This window comes from Aspergillus undulatus (assembly GCF_047715775.1).
Source record: "Aspergillus undulatus strain CBS 261.88 unplaced genomic scaffold BDV17scaffold_69, whole genome shotgun sequence".
NCBI classification, from domain to species: domain Eukaryota; kingdom Fungi; phylum Ascomycota; class Eurotiomycetes; order Eurotiales; family Aspergillaceae; genus Aspergillus; species Aspergillus undulatus.
The window spans coordinates 48,337-67,343 of NW_027396673.1; the positions used below are offsets into that span (position 1 = coordinate 48,337).

Here is a 19,007-nt window from a genome sequence, read left to right on the forward strand (position 1 = left end):
CCTCTAATGCATGTACGCGAGATAGGATAAGGAGTTCATGTTGGCGTTGAGGGGGCCATTCATTGTTGCAGATATATCATATTATTTTTGTTTTCGGAGCATATCTTTCATGGCGCACTGTTGGGATAATAGGTATTGTGTACATCACATCAATCAGACATCATCAAGCCTATTCATCTTTATCATCTTGTTTATGTATATCTTGAAGAGCGTAGGAATCGGTAATTCAGACTCAAGTCAAGTTTTGGACTACCCCAACTCTAGATCCCCGCGCAGTTGACTCCCAGGCCCCTCTTCGTCAGAGTCAGTATCACCACCAGCATCAGGATCCATCATGCGCCGTGCCCTCGCACCGCGGTCCAAGTCCTCCACCCGGTCAACATCATATTCACGGCCTTCGTCCTCATGCTCATCATCTTCCTCTTCTTCCTCCGTTGCATCGGCATCCTCTTCATGCTCTTCCTCCTCCGCCTCAACCCCATCTCCTTCTCCTTCCCCTTCATCCTCCATATCATGATCCTCATCCTCCTCGTCAACGACCTCATTACCCGCCCCATCCCTCTTCACCCTCTTCGCGCCGCGAACAGCAACTTCTTTCTTAATTGGCCCTGTCCCCGTTGGTCCTTCCGCTTGCTCTTCACCTCCCCCTGCAGCAGGTGCAGCATCCCCATCCCCATCCCCACTCTTCCTCGGCCTCCGCTTCGCAGCCTTCATCTCACTAAACATATCCAACTCCTTCTCGAGCCGCGGCCTGAACCCCTCGAATTCCAGTTCCGATATGGCATTTAGCACGTCTGCGGGGGAGACTGTTCGTTTTGGGGTTGCTTCGTTGGCACTGTACCAGTACATTATACATTAGCTATAGTTCCAGAGGGAGGAAACGGCAAGGGAGGAAAGGGTGAAGAACGCACTGCGAAGACAAATAAGAAACAAACACCGTCGCGGCCTTCTGGATCGCGAGCACCGCATCCTTCTGCACGGATGTATTCGGTGGCAAGACAGATTTCGCTAGGCGGAGGGTTATGGAGCGGGGGAGGAGGTAGTCCTGTATAGATGGCTTCGCATTAGTCTTCTCTTCCTGGTCCTTATAGGCATCGCAGGGGTTTCCGTAAAGGGAACGCTGACGGACCTCAATTGAGACGCCCTCGGCGCGGGCTTTGAGTTGTTGCTCTGTTGCTTGGACTTGGACGGGTTTCGTGGTTTCGGGTTGGGGTTGGTCTGCGGCGGCGGCCGTGGCGTCTGGTTCTTCTTGGGGTGTGGAGGACATTGTTGGCTTGCCCTTGCTCTATCTGTCTCTGTCGGTATTTGGACGAGTTTTGTTTCGGTTTATTGTTCCAATGCTGGGGGGATTTGTCGGTCGTTGTGATCGTGGTCGTGGTCGTGGTCGCGAGGTGGTTAACCGTTACGGGCGGCGGGATGTTCGAAGTTCTTGCAAGGTTTCCTCTATCTTTGACTTTGGTGACGCGTTCGTTGGATTGTAGAGGCTGGCTCTGTTCTCTCTCGGTAAAGGATAGCGAGAACTAAGTGGTTGTGATTGACAACATTAATGAAGAGAGGATGTCCTCAAGCAAGGCGGGTGATCTCACTTAACGCGACGCGATTGAGTTGGAGAAGCCGTCGACGGGAGCGCGTCTCCACATTCAATTCTTCTGCGCTGCTCGAACTACTTATCTACAAAGTACGCACTCGGTCTCTATTTGATTAAAGAGAGCAGGGTGTATTTGATCCTACGTGTGTCCAACAATGGGTACTTAATCTCTTTCTGCTTCATGCATGTGATTCGAATAGCAGGACCAAAAATAAGAGCAAAAAAATGCGCCAGATGAGATTTGAACTCACGATCTTCGCATATTTCGAATACGAGTGCGACGCCTTACCCCTTGGCCACTAGCGCACGAGTGACAACATTTGCCACTATTGTGCCTTGTTAACTTAGACGTAAAGATTACATTCTGGATACTCTCAGGTCGGCGGCACCCTCTCCGATAGATACCTATGCCCTGGAGGCCAAGATTACAAAATATTAAGTGTCAACTACAACGTATAACGTGTGGAATATAGTTAGTGGATGGTACAGGACATAGCAAGTATCTCCGTAATTACCACTTATGGCTCATGGCACCTAATGCAACAAGCTCTCTCATGTCCATTAGGTGTGGGGAATCCGGGAACCAGGGCTATTCAACGCTATATCTCGGCGTGTGGTGTCTTCCAGTTTACATGTTGCGCCCTGGTTCTCAAGGCATTCGTTATGAAATGATGAGGGGCCTTTCGCACGATAGAACAGAATATATGCCAATGCCCGTGAGAGACGGCTTACGGATATATATCTGCAATCAAGATGCAGGCCCAATATCAGCAATCCGACAAACCACAGAAACAAACGTCACGTATTAGTGCTGAATGTCATCAAACTCATCTGCATTGACTCAACTCGACTACACCAATCTATTTTGGCTGTACCCATAACGCCGTCTGGTATCCCAAGACCATGACATGACATGACAAAACATGAATGAAAACGAACGACAGAAGAAGCGAAACAGAGAAAAGACATTAGGTGGCAAATGAAAGTAATTACTCCTCCATAGCTTCATCCCCACCGCTTCCATCACCCCATAATCCCTCGATCTTGAATTCCGCCGCCCACTCCGTGACCACCTGCCGGGTGTCAACACCTGGAGCAGCAGGCGCAGCATTTGTACCCGCACCCGCGGCATCCGTTGCGTTGACGACCCGCAAAACAGGAGGCGTAGCCCAGCCCTGGATACGTCCATCGCGCCAGTCGTTGACGACAGTCATTGCGGCGGCCTCGAGGTTTGGAACACCGCGCTTGCCGAGACGTCCGCGTTTGCGGGCGACCTGGATAAGGAAGTCGTTTGTCTGGTCCGAGGTCGATTCACCGGAGTAGAGAGTGGGGATGCCGTAGACTTGCAGAAGTTTCTGGAGGAGACCCTCACTAGAGGAAAGGCGTTTAAGGAGGAGGGTGACGGCAGGGATGGGGTCTTCAATTTGTTTAGGTGGAATGGCGTTGAGGAGGATGAGGCGGGCTTGCTCGTTGACCTTTTGCTTGCTCTTCTTGTTCTCGCCACCTGCATTGGGGAAGACGATACCCGGGGAGTCGATAAGCTTCAGCTTGCTGTCGAGCTTGACCTCGCGGAGGTTTGTAGTGACACCGGCTTCGGCACCCGTGGGGCATGCATTGCTAGAGCCCTTGCTCATGCGGGCTGTGAGGGCGTTGATGACAGAAGATTTGCCGACGTTGGGGTAGCCGATGACGCCGACGGAGATGGCGCGGCCGAGACCCTTGTTCTGGGCGTAGGTCTTCAGCGCACGGAAGAGTGTCTCTGATGTTCCTTTTACCGAGAGCTGCTTGTGGTCGAAGCTATGGGCGTTGCCGGCGCCGTTGGACGCCTTCAAGGGCAGGGTAGGGAAGTATCGGCGCAGGTGGATGAGCCAGTTCTTGAGCACAGTCGGCGGAACGAGGTCGATCTTGTTGAGGATGAGGATGAGGCGCTTCTGCCCGCCGTCCGCGGCCATGATTTCCCGCTCGACCTCCTTTGACCGTGTGCCCTCGGGGTCACGCGCATCCAACACATAGAGGATAACATCGGCCGCCTCAACAACCTTCTTGAACACCTTATCAAACGCCCGGCGCGAGCTCTCCTTGCTCGCGGTAGTAAGAGCAGGAACCCCGTCCTCATCCACCTCCACATCACCGTCCTCGCTCATCCCATCCATATCATCATCCTCATCCATCTCGTCCTCGTCATCATCACCCGCGGCGCCATCATACTCCGCCGCTCTAGCCCTAGCGGAAGCAAGCAGCGCAGCCATCGGATTCGAATCGTCGCCGCCCATATCCTCATCCATCTCGTCCTCCAACGAATCATCATCATCAACCATCCGGTTTCCCACTACCTCTGCCTCAGCAGCATCGCCATCGCCCTGCTTCGCAGCAGCGCGCCGCTCACGAGCCTGTTCACGAATACGCTCTTGCTCCTCGGCTTTCATTCGCCTCCGCTCCTCAATCTCCTGGAGCATCTTTTCCTTATGTGGGAAGAGGTTGGGGATACCGGGGTCTTTCTTGATCTTGGAGCGCCATTCGGGATTCTTAAATCAAACATTAGCCACACCACCCAGAGCTAGCAACAATACGGGGAAAAAGAAGATTTGCGTACCTTCTTCGCAAGCTTTCTATTCTTGCGCTGTTTCGCCGCGGAGGCCTTTTCGATCTTGTGCCGGAGCCGGACGGGCGTCCGCTTTGAGGTTTTCCCTGAGCAGGTGAGCTGGCATTCAAATATAAATTAGATACAGCAAGTAACATACCTAGCTTGACCATTTTGACGGAGTCTGTATGTTGTTTTTGCACTCGGTATCTTCTCCGCCAAAACTCGGTCTGGAATTTTTTGAAGATTTCCCGCGCTAAGATAACCGGGGCAGGGTTTCGCCGATCTCCGAGATCGTGAGGAGTATGACGAGGGGCATCGGGATTCAGCTCCCCGGAATTTACATTCTGTCTTTTGCCGTCACTCTTTCATAAATATCTTTTTGAATCTATAGATCGTTCTTATCACACCCAGAGTCTACGGAGTTACTAGACGATTTTCGCTGTTCTGCAATTACACAATGGCTGCCACCGGATCCTTCTCTGCCCCTCCTCAGACCCTCACTTTTGATGGTTTACTTTCGGACTTTGATGGTACAATTGTCGATTCCACAGACGGTGAGTAATTACCCCAGATCTACGGCTGTTGGGGACTCTGGTTGACCTTTGACTTGCACTGTGATGCTGACGGTATCGCCTCGCAGCCATCGTAAAGCACTGGCATAAGTTAGTCGCCCCGATAGGAAAGGGAGGAAGCAGGCAAATCGGATGATTGAGAGGCTAACACCACACATTAGGATCGGCGAAGAACTCGGAGTTGACCCTAAAGTAATCCTGGCTACCTCCCATGGCCGCCGGAGTATCGACGTCCTACAGCTGTACGACCCTCCAAAAGCCAACTGGGACTGTAAGTATATATACCGCCGCGCAACTATAACGGAGCACGTTAGTTAATGTTTGTCGGGACAATTAGATGTCAGCTTCATTGAAGGAGTCATCCCGAAAGAGTACGGCTCCGACGCCACCGAAATCCCCGGCGGGCGAGCTATCCTTGCTGCACTGGAAGAAAGCGGCGCAAACTGGGGCGTCGTGACATCGGGCACGCGCGCATTGATCGAAGGCTGGCTGGGTATTCTCGAGCTCACACATCCAAATGTCCTAGTTACCGCGGAGGATGTGGAGCAGGGCAAGCCCGATCCGCGATGCTATTTGCTGGGCCGGAAGAAATTGGATTTGGAGCATTCCTCGTCGATAGTCGTGTTGGAGGATGCGCCATCGGGCATCAAGGCAGGCAAGGCAGCCGGTTTCACCGTTATTGCATTGACCACGACGCACACGTTGGAGCAGCTCCAGGCCGCCGGGGCGGACATCATCGTGGAGGATCTGAAAAGTGTTAAGGTGAAGGGTGTTGTTGATGGGCGGGTCCAGTTGGAAGTCCTCAATGCCTTCCAATAGAGCATTGTGTTGTTTTTCGGCAAAACCGCCTCGGAGCTGGCCCTAGGCTGCGACCTTCGCGGCGGATATATCGGTGAGCTTCTTGTCCTGCTTGCTCTGTTTGCCAAGCAGTACGATTCATAAGATAGACGCTAGAACGATAGACAGCGTTATTGTATAAAGACTCTGGAGTTTAGGTTTTTTCTGCAGGATATATGACGTGTGCAATCAGTGAGTTGGGGATGAGCCTTGCGTAGATGTAAGGATCTAGCAACCGCTTTCCATGGCCACGCGGCGCTCTTTCCGTGATGAGAAACACGTATGGACGCGGGTCGCTGATGAGTTGGTTAGTGAAATTGAGCTCCTCTAATCGTTGCCAGCATGCTTCGACAAAATGGGAATACACTGGGCAAGGCCACGTGAGGCAAAGGTGAAGGCTAAGGAGCCTCGCAGCTTCTAAGCCAAGGATCGGAGCTCTCATCCCCAACGCTCTATATACCCACCCATGGTAGCGGTGTAAAGCCATCAGCTTTTGGAAAAGGCCAAGTATCTCAAAATGGGAACTCGTGCGCTTAGCTTTGGGAAGAATGAGACAACGAGGTCGGCCGAGCCGGCACACCGATAAGGGCCATCGCGAGCAGGGCGGCACCGCTTGCCAGCCCTTTGATGTTCCATGGCCGGGCCCAGAGCTTGAACCAAATCGCCAATATTCCAAAGCTTTGCTTGGGAGTTAGAAGTTAGAGCTCGAGCTCACCGACAAGCTGAACTTGCCGCAGCAAAACCTGAGCTTCGGATTGAAGGGGCTGGTCAAAATCGGAGCAAGACGCGACGTCAAAGGTAAACAGTAAACATTGTTGCTGCAAAGATGTGCTCCTGCAGAGGGAAGCAGCCGATGAACCACGGAAAAAGCAACGTCAAAGGGCACAGACTCGACTGCTGTTGTCCACTCAGGTGGTGTCGGAGATGCAATCGTACGACCGTTTCTACAGCATCTGCTTCGACCATCATGCGTCCTACCACACGAGCATGCATAACGCTGTTTTCGAGGCCGAAAAGATGCGGTGATCCGCTAACGACGACGCACTCGTTGACAGGAAGCCGATCAAATTCTTGAAAGCTGATGTATCGGATTTCCTGCCGACACCTCAAGTCAGAAACGAGACTAGATCGCTCGCTGGATCCGTCCTGCACCGCAACGACTTGTTGAGCGCCATCTGCAAGGGATGATGTAACATGGGTCATCCACCGAGAGTAGGAGACTGTTCCCTTTTCTGATCCTTGTCAGACCCTGGTCTTCTTCCATCGTTCTTAAGCGGGCTGCCCCCGCAGATCCGATCTCATGGTAAGCTTGGGTGAGGACTATACCCGGAATTCCGAAATCCGAAGTACGCAAGGAAGGAAGACAGAAAGAACAGAGAAAGTTTCAAAAAGTCGTCCCGGAGACGAAGAGAAGCTCCTGCCTTAGATGGTAACTGCTATATGCGTTCTGCAGTTTGCACATAATTTGATGCACATATCTTGATGCATATTTGTGCATCCTTTGTTGCATCTGTCCTCTGTACGAATTCTGCGCATTGGACGGGTGCTCCCCGGGTCCAGGCTCGAAGCTGGAGCGCATCAAGGCGGCATGAATAACGGCATAGCAGTAACCAGAGCTTGACCGTCTGTGCTCGACGTAACATAGCAAAGAAGTTGTCAGCCAAAATAGTCACTGCCAGCGTCGTGCAACTGCACCGTCGTACACCAGAGATAGCTACCGCCACCCAGTAGTCCCTGGAGTTTGTGTCGCGAAAGAAAGGGCAAAGTTGAGACAGCGCCTCTCGAGTCTGGTCCCTTAAGTGGCCACCGAGCTCTCTCCACCTACCAATTGACACTATTGCCGGAGTGACAAATCCAAAACGAACCCCTTCGGTCCAGAATCATACAATAGCTCTCTGAACATGCCTGGGCTATCATGGCCCTCTAGAGACGCCCGTCAAGTCTTCAACACCGACACGGCGAGACCGACAAAAAGCACACCGCCACATTTTGGAGTGCTCCTGCCGAGCTGGTGGCAAAATAGCTGTGTAGTAGCTCAATTTCGTGAACCGAGTGTGGCGTAGCTGGGACCGTGCTGATCTCGTCGACCCCGCGCTTCGTCTACTCCGAAGTACGTAGGTATTAGGCAGTAAGATTACGGAAGGCGCTGGGGCGTACTGTAGGTGTACTCGCACAAAGCTTGCATTCGAATTGTAGGCATGGCGATTCGATGTCACAATTCCTGTTTTTTTTGGGAGGTTTGACACCATATCCAGAGACCTGACAACCAACATCACGCGATGACTAACCCAGGAAGATCACCGGTAAAAACTGAAGCCCTCATTTACCGGGAGTAGATAATTTGCGTCCCGTAATGAGCCCCAGAGTGATTGACAATGATCAGACCCAGGAGTGTGGGAGGATCGAGATGGGAATGGCTGATGGGTTACAGTAGAATACTCCGCTGCCAAGGATTAACCTTATGCCAAAGGGACTTAGCGCAGAACATCATTTGGGTGTACCAGTACTTGCTGAATTCGTTGTACGGAGAACAATTTGGTCTCAAAACTTGGGGGCGAGGCCTTCTGCGGGACTTGAGGGGTTACCTGCTCCTGAGGTATCTTTTCGGAACCCTGATAACTACGTCATCGACGATACTCGGCGGATAACGCTCGTCTAGGATTCCGATTCGATGTTTGAGTTTCTCGTCGTTTCAGCCGGCGATGACGGGTCCTTCGCACGCTAAGTAGTCAGTTCGCCTCAACCGGGGGGTACGTGCGCTGTGGTTGCGGGCACCGGGATCATCCCAGGGCTTCATCCGCGGTCGATCTACTGTGTAGTGTAGGGCTTGTATTCTGCTTTGTTGTTGTCTGCATGCTGAAGCACACCCTTGACTGTGATGAACAGTGACTGGAATACTGATTGGCTTCTGGAGAGAAGAAGATTTTCCTCGGGGCACTGTATATGAGTTCATTGGCTCATATACGACGACATCCTCCAGGTTCAGTGACAGAACCTGCCGCTGGCGGCTGGATGATGGTGGCCAATGCGCGAAGACTGCTTCTATGTACGTGAACTGTGATTTGCTTGGCTGGCGGCTGATGGGCTCAAAAAGAGGGTCTCTTTTGCTCGTTTGGTGTACTGAAACGAGCACCGAGTTACTCCGATGATCAGAGTACACAGTAGTATCAGAGAAAGGACGCGTACTTTGGTAATCATGGAGACCAGTGGCAGGGCGATCCATGTCCTGGGCGAGGTGATTGGCCGTTCCATAATCGCCTATTGAACCAAACAGCGTTCCCCAGGTCAAGAGTATGATGATGTTCAAAATTCCTGGGCTTACGATACGGCTCCAGCCTCCGAGATACCGATAAAGGCCTGCCGTTTAGACTGTTTGAGGCGAACGTTGGATTGTCAATCTGCCTTGCCGCAATTTGAAAATCAGAAAGAGGAACTTGAGGAGCATGAATGCAGAATTGCATGCATAAACCGCTCGAGTATTTGCCAAACAAGACCCGCATGGAGAGAATCTGATAGTTCCGAATCAATGAGCCCCTAACATATTCGGGAGTCGAAGCGGCCACTTGCGCTGCATGGAGAGTACTCAGGGTGGTCCTTGGGCAGCTGTTGCGTAACCTGTGGACTGGGCGGGCGCTTCTGGCAGGTCATCGTTAGCATCAAGCCTGAACAAGCTGACACACTGACAGTCTACAGAGTGCAGCCTGCCTCTCAGGTCAGAGTATGAAATGGACGAATCACGAAGAAGATTCCAAGTCACTCCGGTATCCGTCTCACTCACTCCGAAGTTATCCTGAAATACAGAAGCAACGATACCAGCTTGTGCCGACGCTTGATTCGCAAAGACGAAAGAAAACCGAATCAACAGATCCTGGGTGGTGATCGACAGGATCTGTCGACTATTGAATTTAGTGGGGCTTGGCTTGTGCTGCCAGCCTGCCACGCTTTTGCAGGGCAGAATGACCCTCTTCAACTTTTTGTCATGCCCCGACCTTGGATCCCTTCAGGCCGTTGGATGGTTGGCAGGCCCAAGAGACCAGAGCCACCGCGTGAAAAGGATGACAGGCATGACTGACGATCTGTGCTTGGGGCCACCCGACGACAACTTTGAACTGACTCGGATGTAGTCTGGATTTCCACGCGTCAGGCAGGGACAAAAGTAGTGACCTGAGGCAGTCGAGCCTAGAGCATGCTATCAGTAGGAGAAACTCGATATTCCCGACCAAGTAAATGAGCATTGGCCTCGACTTTCGAGAAGGGGGTGTCTCTCCTTTGGACCGAATTCGGCCGTCCAAGGCTGAAGCATCCGAATTCCGGAACCCCCGCTTGGTGAAGAGGGCTATTGGCTTCTGAAACCGAGCAACTTCGAGAAAGGCATCGTCATGAGGAACCAGGGAGCAAAGGAACCCACCTGTTTGGGAGCTTCCGTCATGAGTGTTTCGCAACAGCCGCGGTGTAAGCCTGAGGCGATATTGTCCGAGCTTCCAGGCTGGACTTGAATTGTGGAATGGAAGAGAGGCGGATTGGGTCACCTGAAGACCGTCTTGGCACCGGCCCGTCGCGCTAACCGGATCCAGAATGTGCGTAGCTGTCCCGTGACTGACTACCGAGGCGATGGGGCTAGGAACTCCCGGATTCCTGGGTCTGCGCACCTCTGATCCACCCCAGATGTCGAACTCATGTAAATCACTTTAGGACGAGGTCCGTTATCATCACACTATACTCGCTCTTGGGACTAACTAACTTCTGAGTTTCTGGAGCATCAAGACGCGTTGGAGCACATCGTAACCCGCATCGCAAGCCATGACTGGCCCTTCCATACGACGCTAATGCAGGAACTGATGAAGCTCGATGGGAGCATCTCCAGCTCGTCACAATTCCAGTTTTCTCATCCATCACCCGAGGGAAGGATTTCGCCCAAACAGAGATCAGACTGGTTCTGACAGAGGGGCTTCCAGAAGAGCTACAGAAAGCCCCTGGCTCCCTTTCTTGATCTCGCCATCGTCGTCGTCGCCTTGATACAGGATTCTTCCGACATTGACGGGCTTCTAGGAGTCGCTCCTGCATGTCCTGATACTGCTACTATATCAATCAAACCGACGGTCGGCATAAGGCAAGGAAGGGTTCAAGTTCGAAAACGAACCACACGAACCCTGCGGGTCAGCACCACCCAGATGGACCCGATGATAACAGAAAAAGCAATCAGCGCACAACCTAAACGAGAAAAAGGAACAATAATACAAAGAGCAAAACCTAAACAAGAAGACGAATGATTCGTACCGTCACCGCCACTGGCGGGAGGCCATTCTGAGTCCTCTTACTGGGATAGGGCCAAGGATCAAGATGGCCGGGTCGGGGAGCGGATTGACCCCTGGCCTGACGCTCAGACAAAGCAGCAGCCCACTGGACTGGATTGCCATTGTGTTCCTGAAAACTCAAGCGATTGATTGCGATCTAAGGAGGGAGCCCATACCCAGAGTAGCTTGATTAAAATACTTTAATCGTGCAGCCAGCCTGTAAGCAGAGCCCGTACTGTAAGACAGATACCGACGCACCGATCTCAGTTCCGGGCGACGATCGCCCAATGGCACTTTTCTCCCCGTCCGACTGCGACTTCTCCTTCTCTCCTCCATCTCCAGTTTCGCTCTCTTTCAGTTTCTCCCTCCTCACTCAGTCTTTCTTTTACTCTCGCCCACACTCCCTTTGTCTCTTTCGTTGTCCTTTTTATTTATTTTTGTGATCTTTTTTATTTTTTTTTATTTTAATCTAATCCATTCCTTAATATTTTTCTTTTTCTATTTTCTGCTCTGCAGCAGTCCCGCTATCATACAGCAGTCACTCCTTCCTCGTCCTTATTAGCTCCTGTCGTCGGACTTCACGCCAATCTTCTTCACCTTGTTGACGTTTTAAATCTTGGGTCCCAGCTGTTGCAAGTATACATATCAACAGCTTCAGCCCCAGTCACTCTCTTCACACCTCTGATCCACTGTCACCCTCTGCGCACCCAAGCACAGCACCCTCCACTTCCCGTCCCATCATCGACCGTCTTGCGATCCAAGCTTAGATCCTCTACATTCCTCCTCCGATCGCAGTCCTTCATCGACCATCGTGCCCTTCCTTCGAGTCTCTACGGCTCAATACCGCTATCATGAACTACATCCATCATCCATATGCCTTTGCTGGCCATCCCGGCGTGCCAATAGAGCAACAGCACTTTGCTTATGATCCAACAATGGCCCACCCCTCAATGATGCACCACCCAATGGACGGCTATCTCTACGCTCATCCCCCCTTCGATATGGTCGACTACTACCACCAGCCTATAATGGATTACGAAGAATATGCTGAAAACCTCTCGCGGCCGAGGTTAACCAAGGAGCAGGTTGAGACCTTGGAGGCCCAGTTTCAGGCGCACCCGAAGCCGAGCAGCAATGTTAAGCGTCAATTAGCCGCTCAAACAAACCTCAGTCTTCCTCGAGTTGCAGTATGTGATTCTTAACTAATTACAAAGTACCATCTTGCTAATCTCTCGCAGAACTGGTTCCAAAATCGACGAGCCAAGGCGAAGCAACAGAGAAGACAAGAGGAATATGAGCGCATGCAAAAGGCAAAGACGGAAGCTGAGGAGGCTGCCAAGGGCAAATCCGAGAATTCGGACTCTTCAGAGTCTGCTGAAGCAAATGGAGAGAAGAAGCCGGAAGACAGCAAAATTTTCACACCTACACCATCAAAGCCATCCACATCTGGCAACGAGAAACAAACCTCCGAGTCTGCTTCCGGGTCAAAGCACCAGCAAACCCGTAGCGAGACCGCTCGCGCAGCCAGTATTGCTTCCCTGCAGAGAGCCTTAAACGCCGCCGCCGCTGGCCCCTATACCCAGGATGGCCAGAGCGTGACAAGCGGATCAGTTTCGCCAACCAACTCGCTACCGACAGACGCTGGTTCTGCAGTCTGGGGCTCTGTCACCTCAGGAGGGGATCTATCCGTTCCCGGGTTCGACAGCTCGCAATCGTTCCCAGACTATCGCTCAGCTAGCGATGCGGGAGCTCACTATAACTCCATGCAGTATGCTCTAGAGACTGATGCGGCTATCGCGCGGCGGGGCTCCTCAGATGTGCTCGCTGACGGGCTTGAGGGCATTGGTATCACCACATCACCCAATTTTTCTCAACTGGGTAACCGGACAGACCGGGCATCGGCCTGGAAGGAAGCCGGCAAGGAGCTCGATCTTGCTGCCCGCAGAAAGAGACCAAGGCCCGCAGCGATTGGCACGAAATCATCTTCAATACTGCCAACTTCGGCAATGTCGCCATCAGCACGAGGGCAAAACTACGGCTCTGTGAAACATTCCAAATCTGCACAGAGTCTCAACTCTCGCTACGCCGGAGTACGAAAGGCCTCCTCACAACGTTCGCCGTTTAACCTGTCTACCTTTGCCGAGGCCGGAGTTCTGAGCTCTGCGGAAACGGAATTATCGACGATGCTGCAGCCTGTCACGACAGGTTCTCTTGCTCCCCCCACACCCTTGACGCCAGAGGACCTCCACCACCTGCTTCCTCAAACGCCCACTGACGGCTACTGCTTGTCGGCGGCGCCCACGAGCCACATCTTCCCCACAACACAACCGATGCAGATCAACATTGCATCACCACCAGCTACACCTCTGGGCATGGAGATGAACTTCCCATACCAGTATCAAGGAATGGCGCCACCCATGTCTGCTCCGGCGCATTTCACGTCATTCCCTGATTATGGCTGCGAGGGTGGTTTGCAGGGAAAGACCTGGGAAGCGACCTCGATGCCTTCTCCAGAAGCCACCTTCCCGAGCCAGTGCCCAATGGACCTTTCGTCAATATCGTACGAGCAGGCTCTCGAGCAAGGCCACTCTGAGAATGGGAACTCGGGGTCTCCGTACTGCGAAGGGGACATGCAAACGCCGGGAGATGCCAAGGCCACCGAGTTTCATCTCTACGAGTTTCCGGACCAAGAGGAAGCCCACCGGTTCGTGGCTCAGCAACTTCCCGCCGCCCAGAAGCCCAAGGCGTACACCTTTGCCGAGCACCGGACGCCCACAAACTTTGGCTGACGAACGATATCTCTAATATTCTTCTGTACTCATAAAAGGCTTTGTCTCATATATGTTGGATACTTTGGATTCTTGAGCATTATCTTGGATTATCGGTGTTGAGGTCGGATTCTTTGTGCATTCTTGGAAGCGCTGGGCTGGACAAAGGAGACTTTACGTATACTACTTATTATATTAATACATAATCTAGACGACTTACTTGACTCGATCATTGCTTCACTAGCTGAAATGGTACAACCCCCCGAAATGAGTTCTCAGTCGTGGACCCGAGCCGAGAGCAACAGTAATAAGATCCGGGCATTAGCCTCCCACGTGCGGCGCCATCCCCGCCTGTATGGCTTCGGACTCGCAACCCGCCATGCGCAACCTTTGCTGTCATTCCAGGAACATCCGCTCCTAGCCACTGACACGAGTCGACGCAAAGTCTATATAAGAATCAGTGCATCTCCTGTGAACTCTCCCCTCTTCACCCAAAACAGAAACGAATCTAACAGGATGAAGCTCTCCACGCTCACAGCAACGCTCGGCCTCAGCGCCGCAGCCTCAGCTTCCGGCGCAAAACACATCAACTACACCACCGTGAAAGGCTACTTTGCTCAGGATGACCCATCTACGGACCCATCCACTTTCGACTACGTACGCACACCACCTACTACCACCTACCATCCCAACACCTAACCACCAAAACGAATAAATACTAACGTCGATATATAGACATCCCACAACTTCGGCCTCTTAGACCGCACCTACGACGCCGACAAAATCGCCCCCCACACAGGCTCAAGGAACCTAACCCAGTGGCAGCGCTTCCACCGCCAACTCGAGTACCTCAACGCCAATGCCCCCGCCCACGTCAGCTACAAGCTACTCTTCATGGGCCGCCACGGTGAGGGGTGGCATAATGCCGCTGAGGACTTTTATGGGACGCCTGCTTGGAATGTATGCTCTCCCCAAATCCCATCTACCACTCTAAAAGACAATGAGGTTGTTAATGCTGATGATGATGTCTGAATACAGTGCTACTGGGCCCTCCTAACCGGCAACGGAACCGCAACCTGGTTCGACGCGGACCTCACACCAGCTGGAATCGAACAAGCTCAGGTAGCGCACGACTACTGGCTCTCGCAATATAAAGACCAAAAAATCTCTTTCCCAGACGCGTACTACTCCTCGCCTATGACGCGGTCTCTTAAGACAGCGAACATCACTTTCTCGACGCTCCCGCTGTCCCAAGCCCATGCGGCACCCTTCATCCCAGAGGTTAAGGAGGGCTTTCGCGAGGGGATGACCATGCATACTTGTAATGCGCGCCGCAGCAGGAGTTATATCGAGGAGTTGTTTCCAACGTGGACGTTTGAAGAGGGGTTCAGCGAGGAGGATGAGCTTTGGACGGGGGTTACGGCTGAGCCGTCTGTTGCGCAGGATCTGAGGAGTCGTGAGGCGCTGGATGATATCTTTTATCCGGCTGTTGAAGCGAACACCACCAGCAAGGTTCAGGTTAAGAAGAGGTCTGAGGGACACTGCGCTGCCCCCGCTCCCTCCTCAACCCCCCCCGCCCACAGCGGAAACGGCAAGAAAATCCCCCTCATAATCTCAATAACCGCGCACAGCGGCGAAATAACCTCGATCCTCCGCGTCATAAACCACCAACCCTTCCGCCTCAGCACCGGCGCTGTGATCCCCGTCCTTGTGCGCGCTGAAGAGGTATTTGAGCCGGAGCCCACGACTACGGCGGTCTGGTCTGTTAGTGCGTATTGTACGGCGCCGCCAGCGACGTCGACGGCGAGTGGGTGTGTTTGTGCGTCTTCGGCGGCGCCGGTTACGAGTGGGTATCCGGTTTTTGCGACGGAGACGCCGTACTAAATAAAGTTTAAATCACTGACGAGGGAGTGAGATTGACTTGTTTGGCTTTTGGGTTGAGGGGGTGAGGGTGAGGTAAGGTGGATGTGGATCGGATTCATTTGATATCTATATGGATTGGGGTTTGCGATTTGATTGAATAATAGTGATACTATACTGTGTAATCTATACTACCATAAATAGGTCAATTTGGTGCGATGTGTATCAATATAGACATAATTCATGACCAGAAAGTGCAGGTAAGTGCAAATACAAGTGAGTACAGACAGGGTAAATAAATACTCAAGTCCAAGTCTCAGAGGGGAGGTGTAATGCAAATAGATAAACTCACAAGCAAACGCCTTCCCGTACTAGAAACAACTACCAGAAAGTATCATTACCTGTCCGGTCCTCTATAACGTGATGCAAAGACATGAACCCGACAGAAAACCAAACAGCCTAGTTCCGAGACGAAAAGAGGGGGGAAAAAACAGGGTATAACAAAGGGGTATTGAGAATAAGAAAGCGCAAATTAATTCCCCTCGCTATACAAGGCAAATGAAGTGATGTATAGCATCGAATATATCAAGCGAGGTAGGGACAAAATCAAATAATGTCGAAGCCCGTTCACAACTCCGAAACGCCAGTGACAAAAAGCGAGTTCATTCAGTAGGTAGACCAGCCAGGCTGAGGATGCCCTGGTTGCATTGGTTGACCGGGCCAGCCTGGCATGGCTGGGCTCATGCCCATGCCCACGCCAGGCTGCTGAGGAGTCCCGGGCATGAAAGGCTGACCGGCTGGGCCATGCTGTGAAGGATACATACCCCGCGCAGCCATCGGGTACGGGCCGGTGCCGCCAGGGAAGCCCATCGACGCCATCGACTGCTGTTGAGATGTTTGAGGGTGGTGCATGGCGAAAGACTGCGGTATCTGAGGCACCGACGAGCGGACTTGGTTACGTGGAGACTGTGATGGGTGTTGCTGCGGTAGGTTGTGGGTAAGAGGTGAAGGAGATTGCTGGTGCTGGGTTTGCTGCGGCTGAGAGCTAGGCTGTTGGTGCAGTTGAGAGGGGTACTGGGGGATCCCCTGTGGATTGGAGGGCAAAGGAGATGCCTGAGGTTGCGGCGGTGGCTGACCCCACATCTGCTGTTGCTGCGAAGGATAGCCATAGGGCCCGGCTTGTGGCGCCAAAGCCGGGTTGGACCGCTGATGCATGAGCTCTGGACGCCCAACAGGAGGCATAGCGCGAATGGGCGACTGCGCCACTGAGGGCTGTTGGTGGATTTGCGGCTGGAACCCGGCTTGGCTGGGCATCATTGGAGCTTGCGGCATCATGTTCGGTTGCGCCGGAGTCGAGCTCAAAACACCAGCGGTCGAAAGCCGCGGCGACTGCAAAGACTGAGCCGCAGATGTCGTGGCTTCAGGCTGCGATTGCGCCGTTGACACGGGTGCTTCCCGCTGCTTGGCATAGAAATCATCAAGTCCCTTCTGACGGAAGTTGCGCTGCGACGTCAAGATCTTGTTGAAGTCTGCGGTGTGCGTGGCTTGGTTCAGGATCTCAGCAGCCGTACTGGACTGTGTTCGGTCTTGGTACGGCTGGCCGGTCATCTCCTGCCGGGGTCGAGGTATGTTTTGGAACTCCCGCAAACGTGGGTCATCCGTGGTGGTGGGCATATGTATCATCGGCCCTGGAATGGCCCCAAGGTTACTGGGCACGGTTTCTAGCGCATTGCTATAAATCACGTCACCGTGAGTCAGAGTTGGAAGCAAGTTTGCTGCATTCGCGGCTTCGGCGGCAGCCTCACGGGCCTTGGCACCGCCCGGGCGTTTTTCACCCGCGAGGTCTTCCTCGGTGAAGCCCTGCTTGCGAGCCTTGCTCTCCCAGTAATCATCGCGCACCCGCCGTCCGTTTACGATGACTCGACTGCCGAACTGACGAAACATCGACCGCGCCGAGACGATTGCAATCTGACGCGAGCGGTAGGAATACGGGAGAATATCCTGCTGGATCAAGTCGTCTTTCTCAATCTGGGTCGCGATGATCTTGTGTAAGGACCGGTTCTTGTTGAAGAGCAAGTATGAGTCCCGATAGGACAGAACTCGCGCGCACTCTGTTGCCAGCATGAACAGTTTCTTCCCGCGCAGTGGTACGGTGAAGGTCCTACACCGGTACTGGCGATCGCCATTGAGATTTCCGTTCGGATCCACCTTTTGCTCGCCAGCATCATCAAACTCTTTGGGAATATATTCATCGCGCGCCTCGTTAAGTTGATCTGTAGTGTGATCCCTTACAGTTGGAAGAGCTTTGACCAAGGGAGCTTTGGTCGGAGTCGTTTTCTCAGGCGGCGAGGCCAGCGGAGGTGAGGCGTTGGAGGGAGATTGTTGCAACTGCTGGGGTTGCATTTGGGGCGTCTGTAGTTGAGGGTTCATTGACGGGGTCTGATTATTATCGGCGGTAGACGGGCGCGAAGTCTTCGGAGGTCGGCCTCGTTTTCGACGGGCTTGTTCGTCTGTTTATGACTGCGTGTCAGCACCCTGCTCGCAACAGCGTAGATAGCGATGTGCAAAACACAAGCAACAACAGCAACGAGAAAAAGTGGCTCGAGGTATCTCCCACGGCTTGGAGTTCCGAAGCGCAAGGGTACCCGGCGCACGTACCATCATCTAAATCCCCATCGCGAGAAGCTGCGCGTTGTTCCGGCGTACGAGCGCGCTTGACGCCACGAGGGGTTGCATTTGGATCTGCTGCTCCTGCTGTCGCGTACGGCGGTGTTGGGAGGACAACAGATACTGGAGGGAGGGGTCAGTTTGAGAGTCGTCGCGACGGACAGACGGTAGGAAATAAGAGATAAGAGACCCCCCATTATTGGCAACGACGCGACAGTCGCGCCGACACAACAAACACAAAACAAAATAGGAAAAGGAAGAAAAAAATGAAGTGAAGTAAAAAAAGTATGCGACGACATACCATTTGAGTTATTTAGAGCAGCAGGATTGATGGTGCCCGAGCCATCGACGAGATCGCCTCCGAGCCCATTCATCGGAGCGGAAACGGAATGGGAGGTGCCATACATGGCGGGCCAAGGAGGGACGGGAGGAGGGTGAAAGAGCGGTCGCGAGGCCGCGGGCGGGTCAGAGAGACGCGCGAGGAGTCAAAACGCCGAGAAGGAGGTGATGGGTTGCTGCAACGAAGCGAAAGGAAGCAACGGCGACGATGCAGGTGGCCCTCGGACAACTCAGAGCAGACGTGGACGTGTCGCGGGTGGCATGCGGTTGGATGGTGTAAGAGTAAGATTGGGAAGGTGGCAGGCGGGCGGATCAGCGGGGAAAGGAGGAGAGCAAATCAGTGTTAGAGCTTCCCAGGTCGCGGGGATGGAATAAGAGATTAGAGGAGGACGGGGGGAGTCTTGACTCTCTGGAATGGTGGACGGAATGCTGGATCAACTCTGTTTCGCTTTCGAGAGGGGAAAGATCACGTTGCGCGTGGTGACTAATCAAGGCAGA

General features: G+C 52.9%; 8 protein-coding genes and 1 non-coding gene across 9 annotated transcripts; 3 read left to right on the forward strand and 6 right to left on the reverse strand.

Moving 5' to 3' along the window:
• Positions 1 to 169: 169 nt before the first annotated feature.
• On the reverse strand, positions 170 to 1,406 carry cbfA (putative CBF/NF-Y family transcription factor). Its single transcript, XM_073755452.1, has 2 exons — positions 912 to 1,406; positions 170 to 835 (listed from the first exon to the last, which is right to left on the reverse strand). Exons 1-2 carry the CDS (start codon positions 1,265 to 1,267, stop codon positions 250 to 252), a joined length of 942 nt encoding a protein of 313 aa, XP_073611198.1. The 5' UTR covers positions 1,268 to 1,406; the 3' UTR covers positions 170 to 249.
• Positions 1,407 to 1,814: 408 nt separating this feature from the next.
• BDV17DRAFT_t133 lies at positions 1,815 to 1,894 on the reverse strand. Its single transcript has one exon. It is a non-coding gene; the product is annotated as a tRNA-Thr (tRNA).
• A 233-nt stretch (positions 1,895 to 2,127) lies between these two features.
• On the reverse strand, positions 2,128 to 4,360 carry BDV17DRAFT_274702 (putative GTP binding protein). The gene is made up of 3 exons (XM_073759159.1): positions 4,330 to 4,360; positions 4,182 to 4,276; positions 2,128 to 4,113 (listed from the first exon to the last, which is right to left on the reverse strand). The coding sequence occupies exons 1-3, from the start codon at positions 4,340 to 4,342 to the stop codon at positions 2,578 to 2,580; spliced, it is 1,644 nt and encodes a 547-aa protein (XP_073611199.1). The 5' UTR covers positions 4,343 to 4,360; the 3' UTR covers positions 2,128 to 2,577.
• A 156-nt stretch (positions 4,361 to 4,516) lies between these two features.
• On the forward strand, positions 4,517 to 5,649 carry BDV17DRAFT_212132 (HAD family hydrolase). Its single transcript, XM_073755453.1, has 4 exons — positions 4,517 to 4,726; positions 4,813 to 4,834; positions 4,906 to 5,015; positions 5,082 to 5,649. Exons 1-4 carry the CDS (start codon positions 4,630 to 4,632, stop codon positions 5,561 to 5,563), a joined length of 711 nt encoding a protein of 236 aa, XP_073611200.1. The 5' UTR covers positions 4,517 to 4,629; the 3' UTR covers positions 5,564 to 5,649.
• Positions 5,650 to 6,221, reverse strand: BDV17DRAFT_212133 (uncharacterized protein). Its single transcript, XM_073755454.1, has one exon. The coding sequence runs from the start codon at positions 6,066 to 6,068 to the stop codon at positions 5,736 to 5,738; it is 333 nt and encodes a 110-aa protein (XP_073611201.1). The 5' UTR covers positions 6,069 to 6,221; the 3' UTR covers positions 5,650 to 5,735.
• Positions 6,222 to 8,063: 1,842 nt separating this feature from the next.
• BDV17DRAFT_212243 (uncharacterized protein) lies at positions 8,064 to 9,052 on the reverse strand. Its single transcript, XM_073755455.1, has one exon. The coding sequence runs from the start codon at positions 8,802 to 8,804 to the stop codon at positions 8,274 to 8,276; it is 531 nt and encodes a 176-aa protein (XP_073611202.1). The 5' UTR covers positions 8,805 to 9,052; the 3' UTR covers positions 8,064 to 8,273.
• Positions 9,053 to 11,469: 2,417 nt separating this feature from the next.
• BDV17DRAFT_212290 (uncharacterized protein) lies at positions 11,470 to 13,875 on the forward strand. The gene is made up of 2 exons (XM_073755456.1): positions 11,470 to 12,062; positions 12,114 to 13,875. Exons 1-2 carry the CDS (start codon positions 11,727 to 11,729, stop codon positions 13,662 to 13,664), a joined length of 1,887 nt encoding a protein of 628 aa, XP_073611203.1. The 5' UTR covers positions 11,470 to 11,726; the 3' UTR covers positions 13,665 to 13,875.
• A 284-nt stretch (positions 13,876 to 14,159) lies between these two features.
• BDV17DRAFT_284745 (phosphoglycerate mutase family protein) lies at positions 14,160 to 15,527 on the forward strand (the record flags this gene model as incomplete). The annotated part of the gene is made up of 3 exons (XM_073760582.1): positions 14,160 to 14,300; positions 14,379 to 14,603; positions 14,682 to 15,527. The coding sequence occupies 3 exons, from the start codon at positions 14,160 to 14,162 to the stop codon at positions 15,525 to 15,527; spliced, it is 1,212 nt and encodes a 403-aa protein (XP_073611204.1).
• A 994-nt stretch (positions 15,528 to 16,521) lies between these two features.
• BDV17DRAFT_274723 (putative nuclear localization protein) lies at positions 16,522 to 17,933 on the reverse strand (the record flags this gene model as incomplete). The annotated part of the gene is made up of 1 exon (XM_073759160.1): positions 16,522 to 17,933. A coding segment is annotated over one exon (1,412 nt), but the record flags the coding sequence as incomplete, so codon positions are not given.
• Between the last annotated feature and the right edge of the window lie 1,074 nt (positions 17,934 to 19,007).

Bases quoted from the DNA above. Each gene is read 5' to 3' on its own strand.
- cbfA (XM_073755452.1), bottom strand. From the start codon at position 1,267: ATGTCCTCCACACCCCAAGAAGAACCAGACGCCACGGCCGCCGCCGCA. The intron at 836-911 runs GTGCGTTCTTCA...GTACTGGTACAG, and splicing joins GTTTCTTATTTGTCTTCGCA to TGCCAACGAAGCAACCCCAA.
- BDV17DRAFT_274702 (XM_073759159.1), bottom strand. The intron at 4,114-4,181 runs GTACGCAAATCT...GTTTGATTTAAG, and splicing joins ATAGAAAGCTTGCGAAGAAG to AATCCCGAATGGCGCTCCAA.
- BDV17DRAFT_212132 (XM_073755453.1), top strand. From the start codon at position 4,630: ATGGCTGCCACCGGATCCTTCTCTGCCCCTCCTCAGACCCTCACTTTT. The intron at 4,727-4,812 runs GTGAGTAATTAC...ATCGCCTCGCAG, and splicing joins AATTGTCGATTCCACAGACG to CCATCGTAAAGCACTGGCAT. The intron at 5,016-5,081 runs GTAAGTATATAT...CGGGACAATTAG, and splicing joins TCCAAAAGCCAACTGGGACT to ATGTCAGCTTCATTGAAGGA.
- BDV17DRAFT_212133 (XM_073755454.1), bottom strand. From the start codon at position 6,068: ATGGCTTTACACCGCTACCATGGGTGGGTATATAGAGCGTTGGGGATG.
- BDV17DRAFT_212243 (XM_073755455.1), bottom strand. From the start codon at position 8,804: ATGGATCGCCCTGCCACTGGTCTCCATGATTACCAAAGTACGCGTCCT.
- BDV17DRAFT_212290 (XM_073755456.1), top strand. From the start codon at position 11,727: ATGAACTACATCCATCATCCATATGCCTTTGCTGGCCATCCCGGCGTG. The intron at 12,063-12,113 runs GTATGTGATTCT...AATCTCTCGCAG, and splicing joins TCAGTCTTCCTCGAGTTGCA to AACTGGTTCCAAAATCGACG.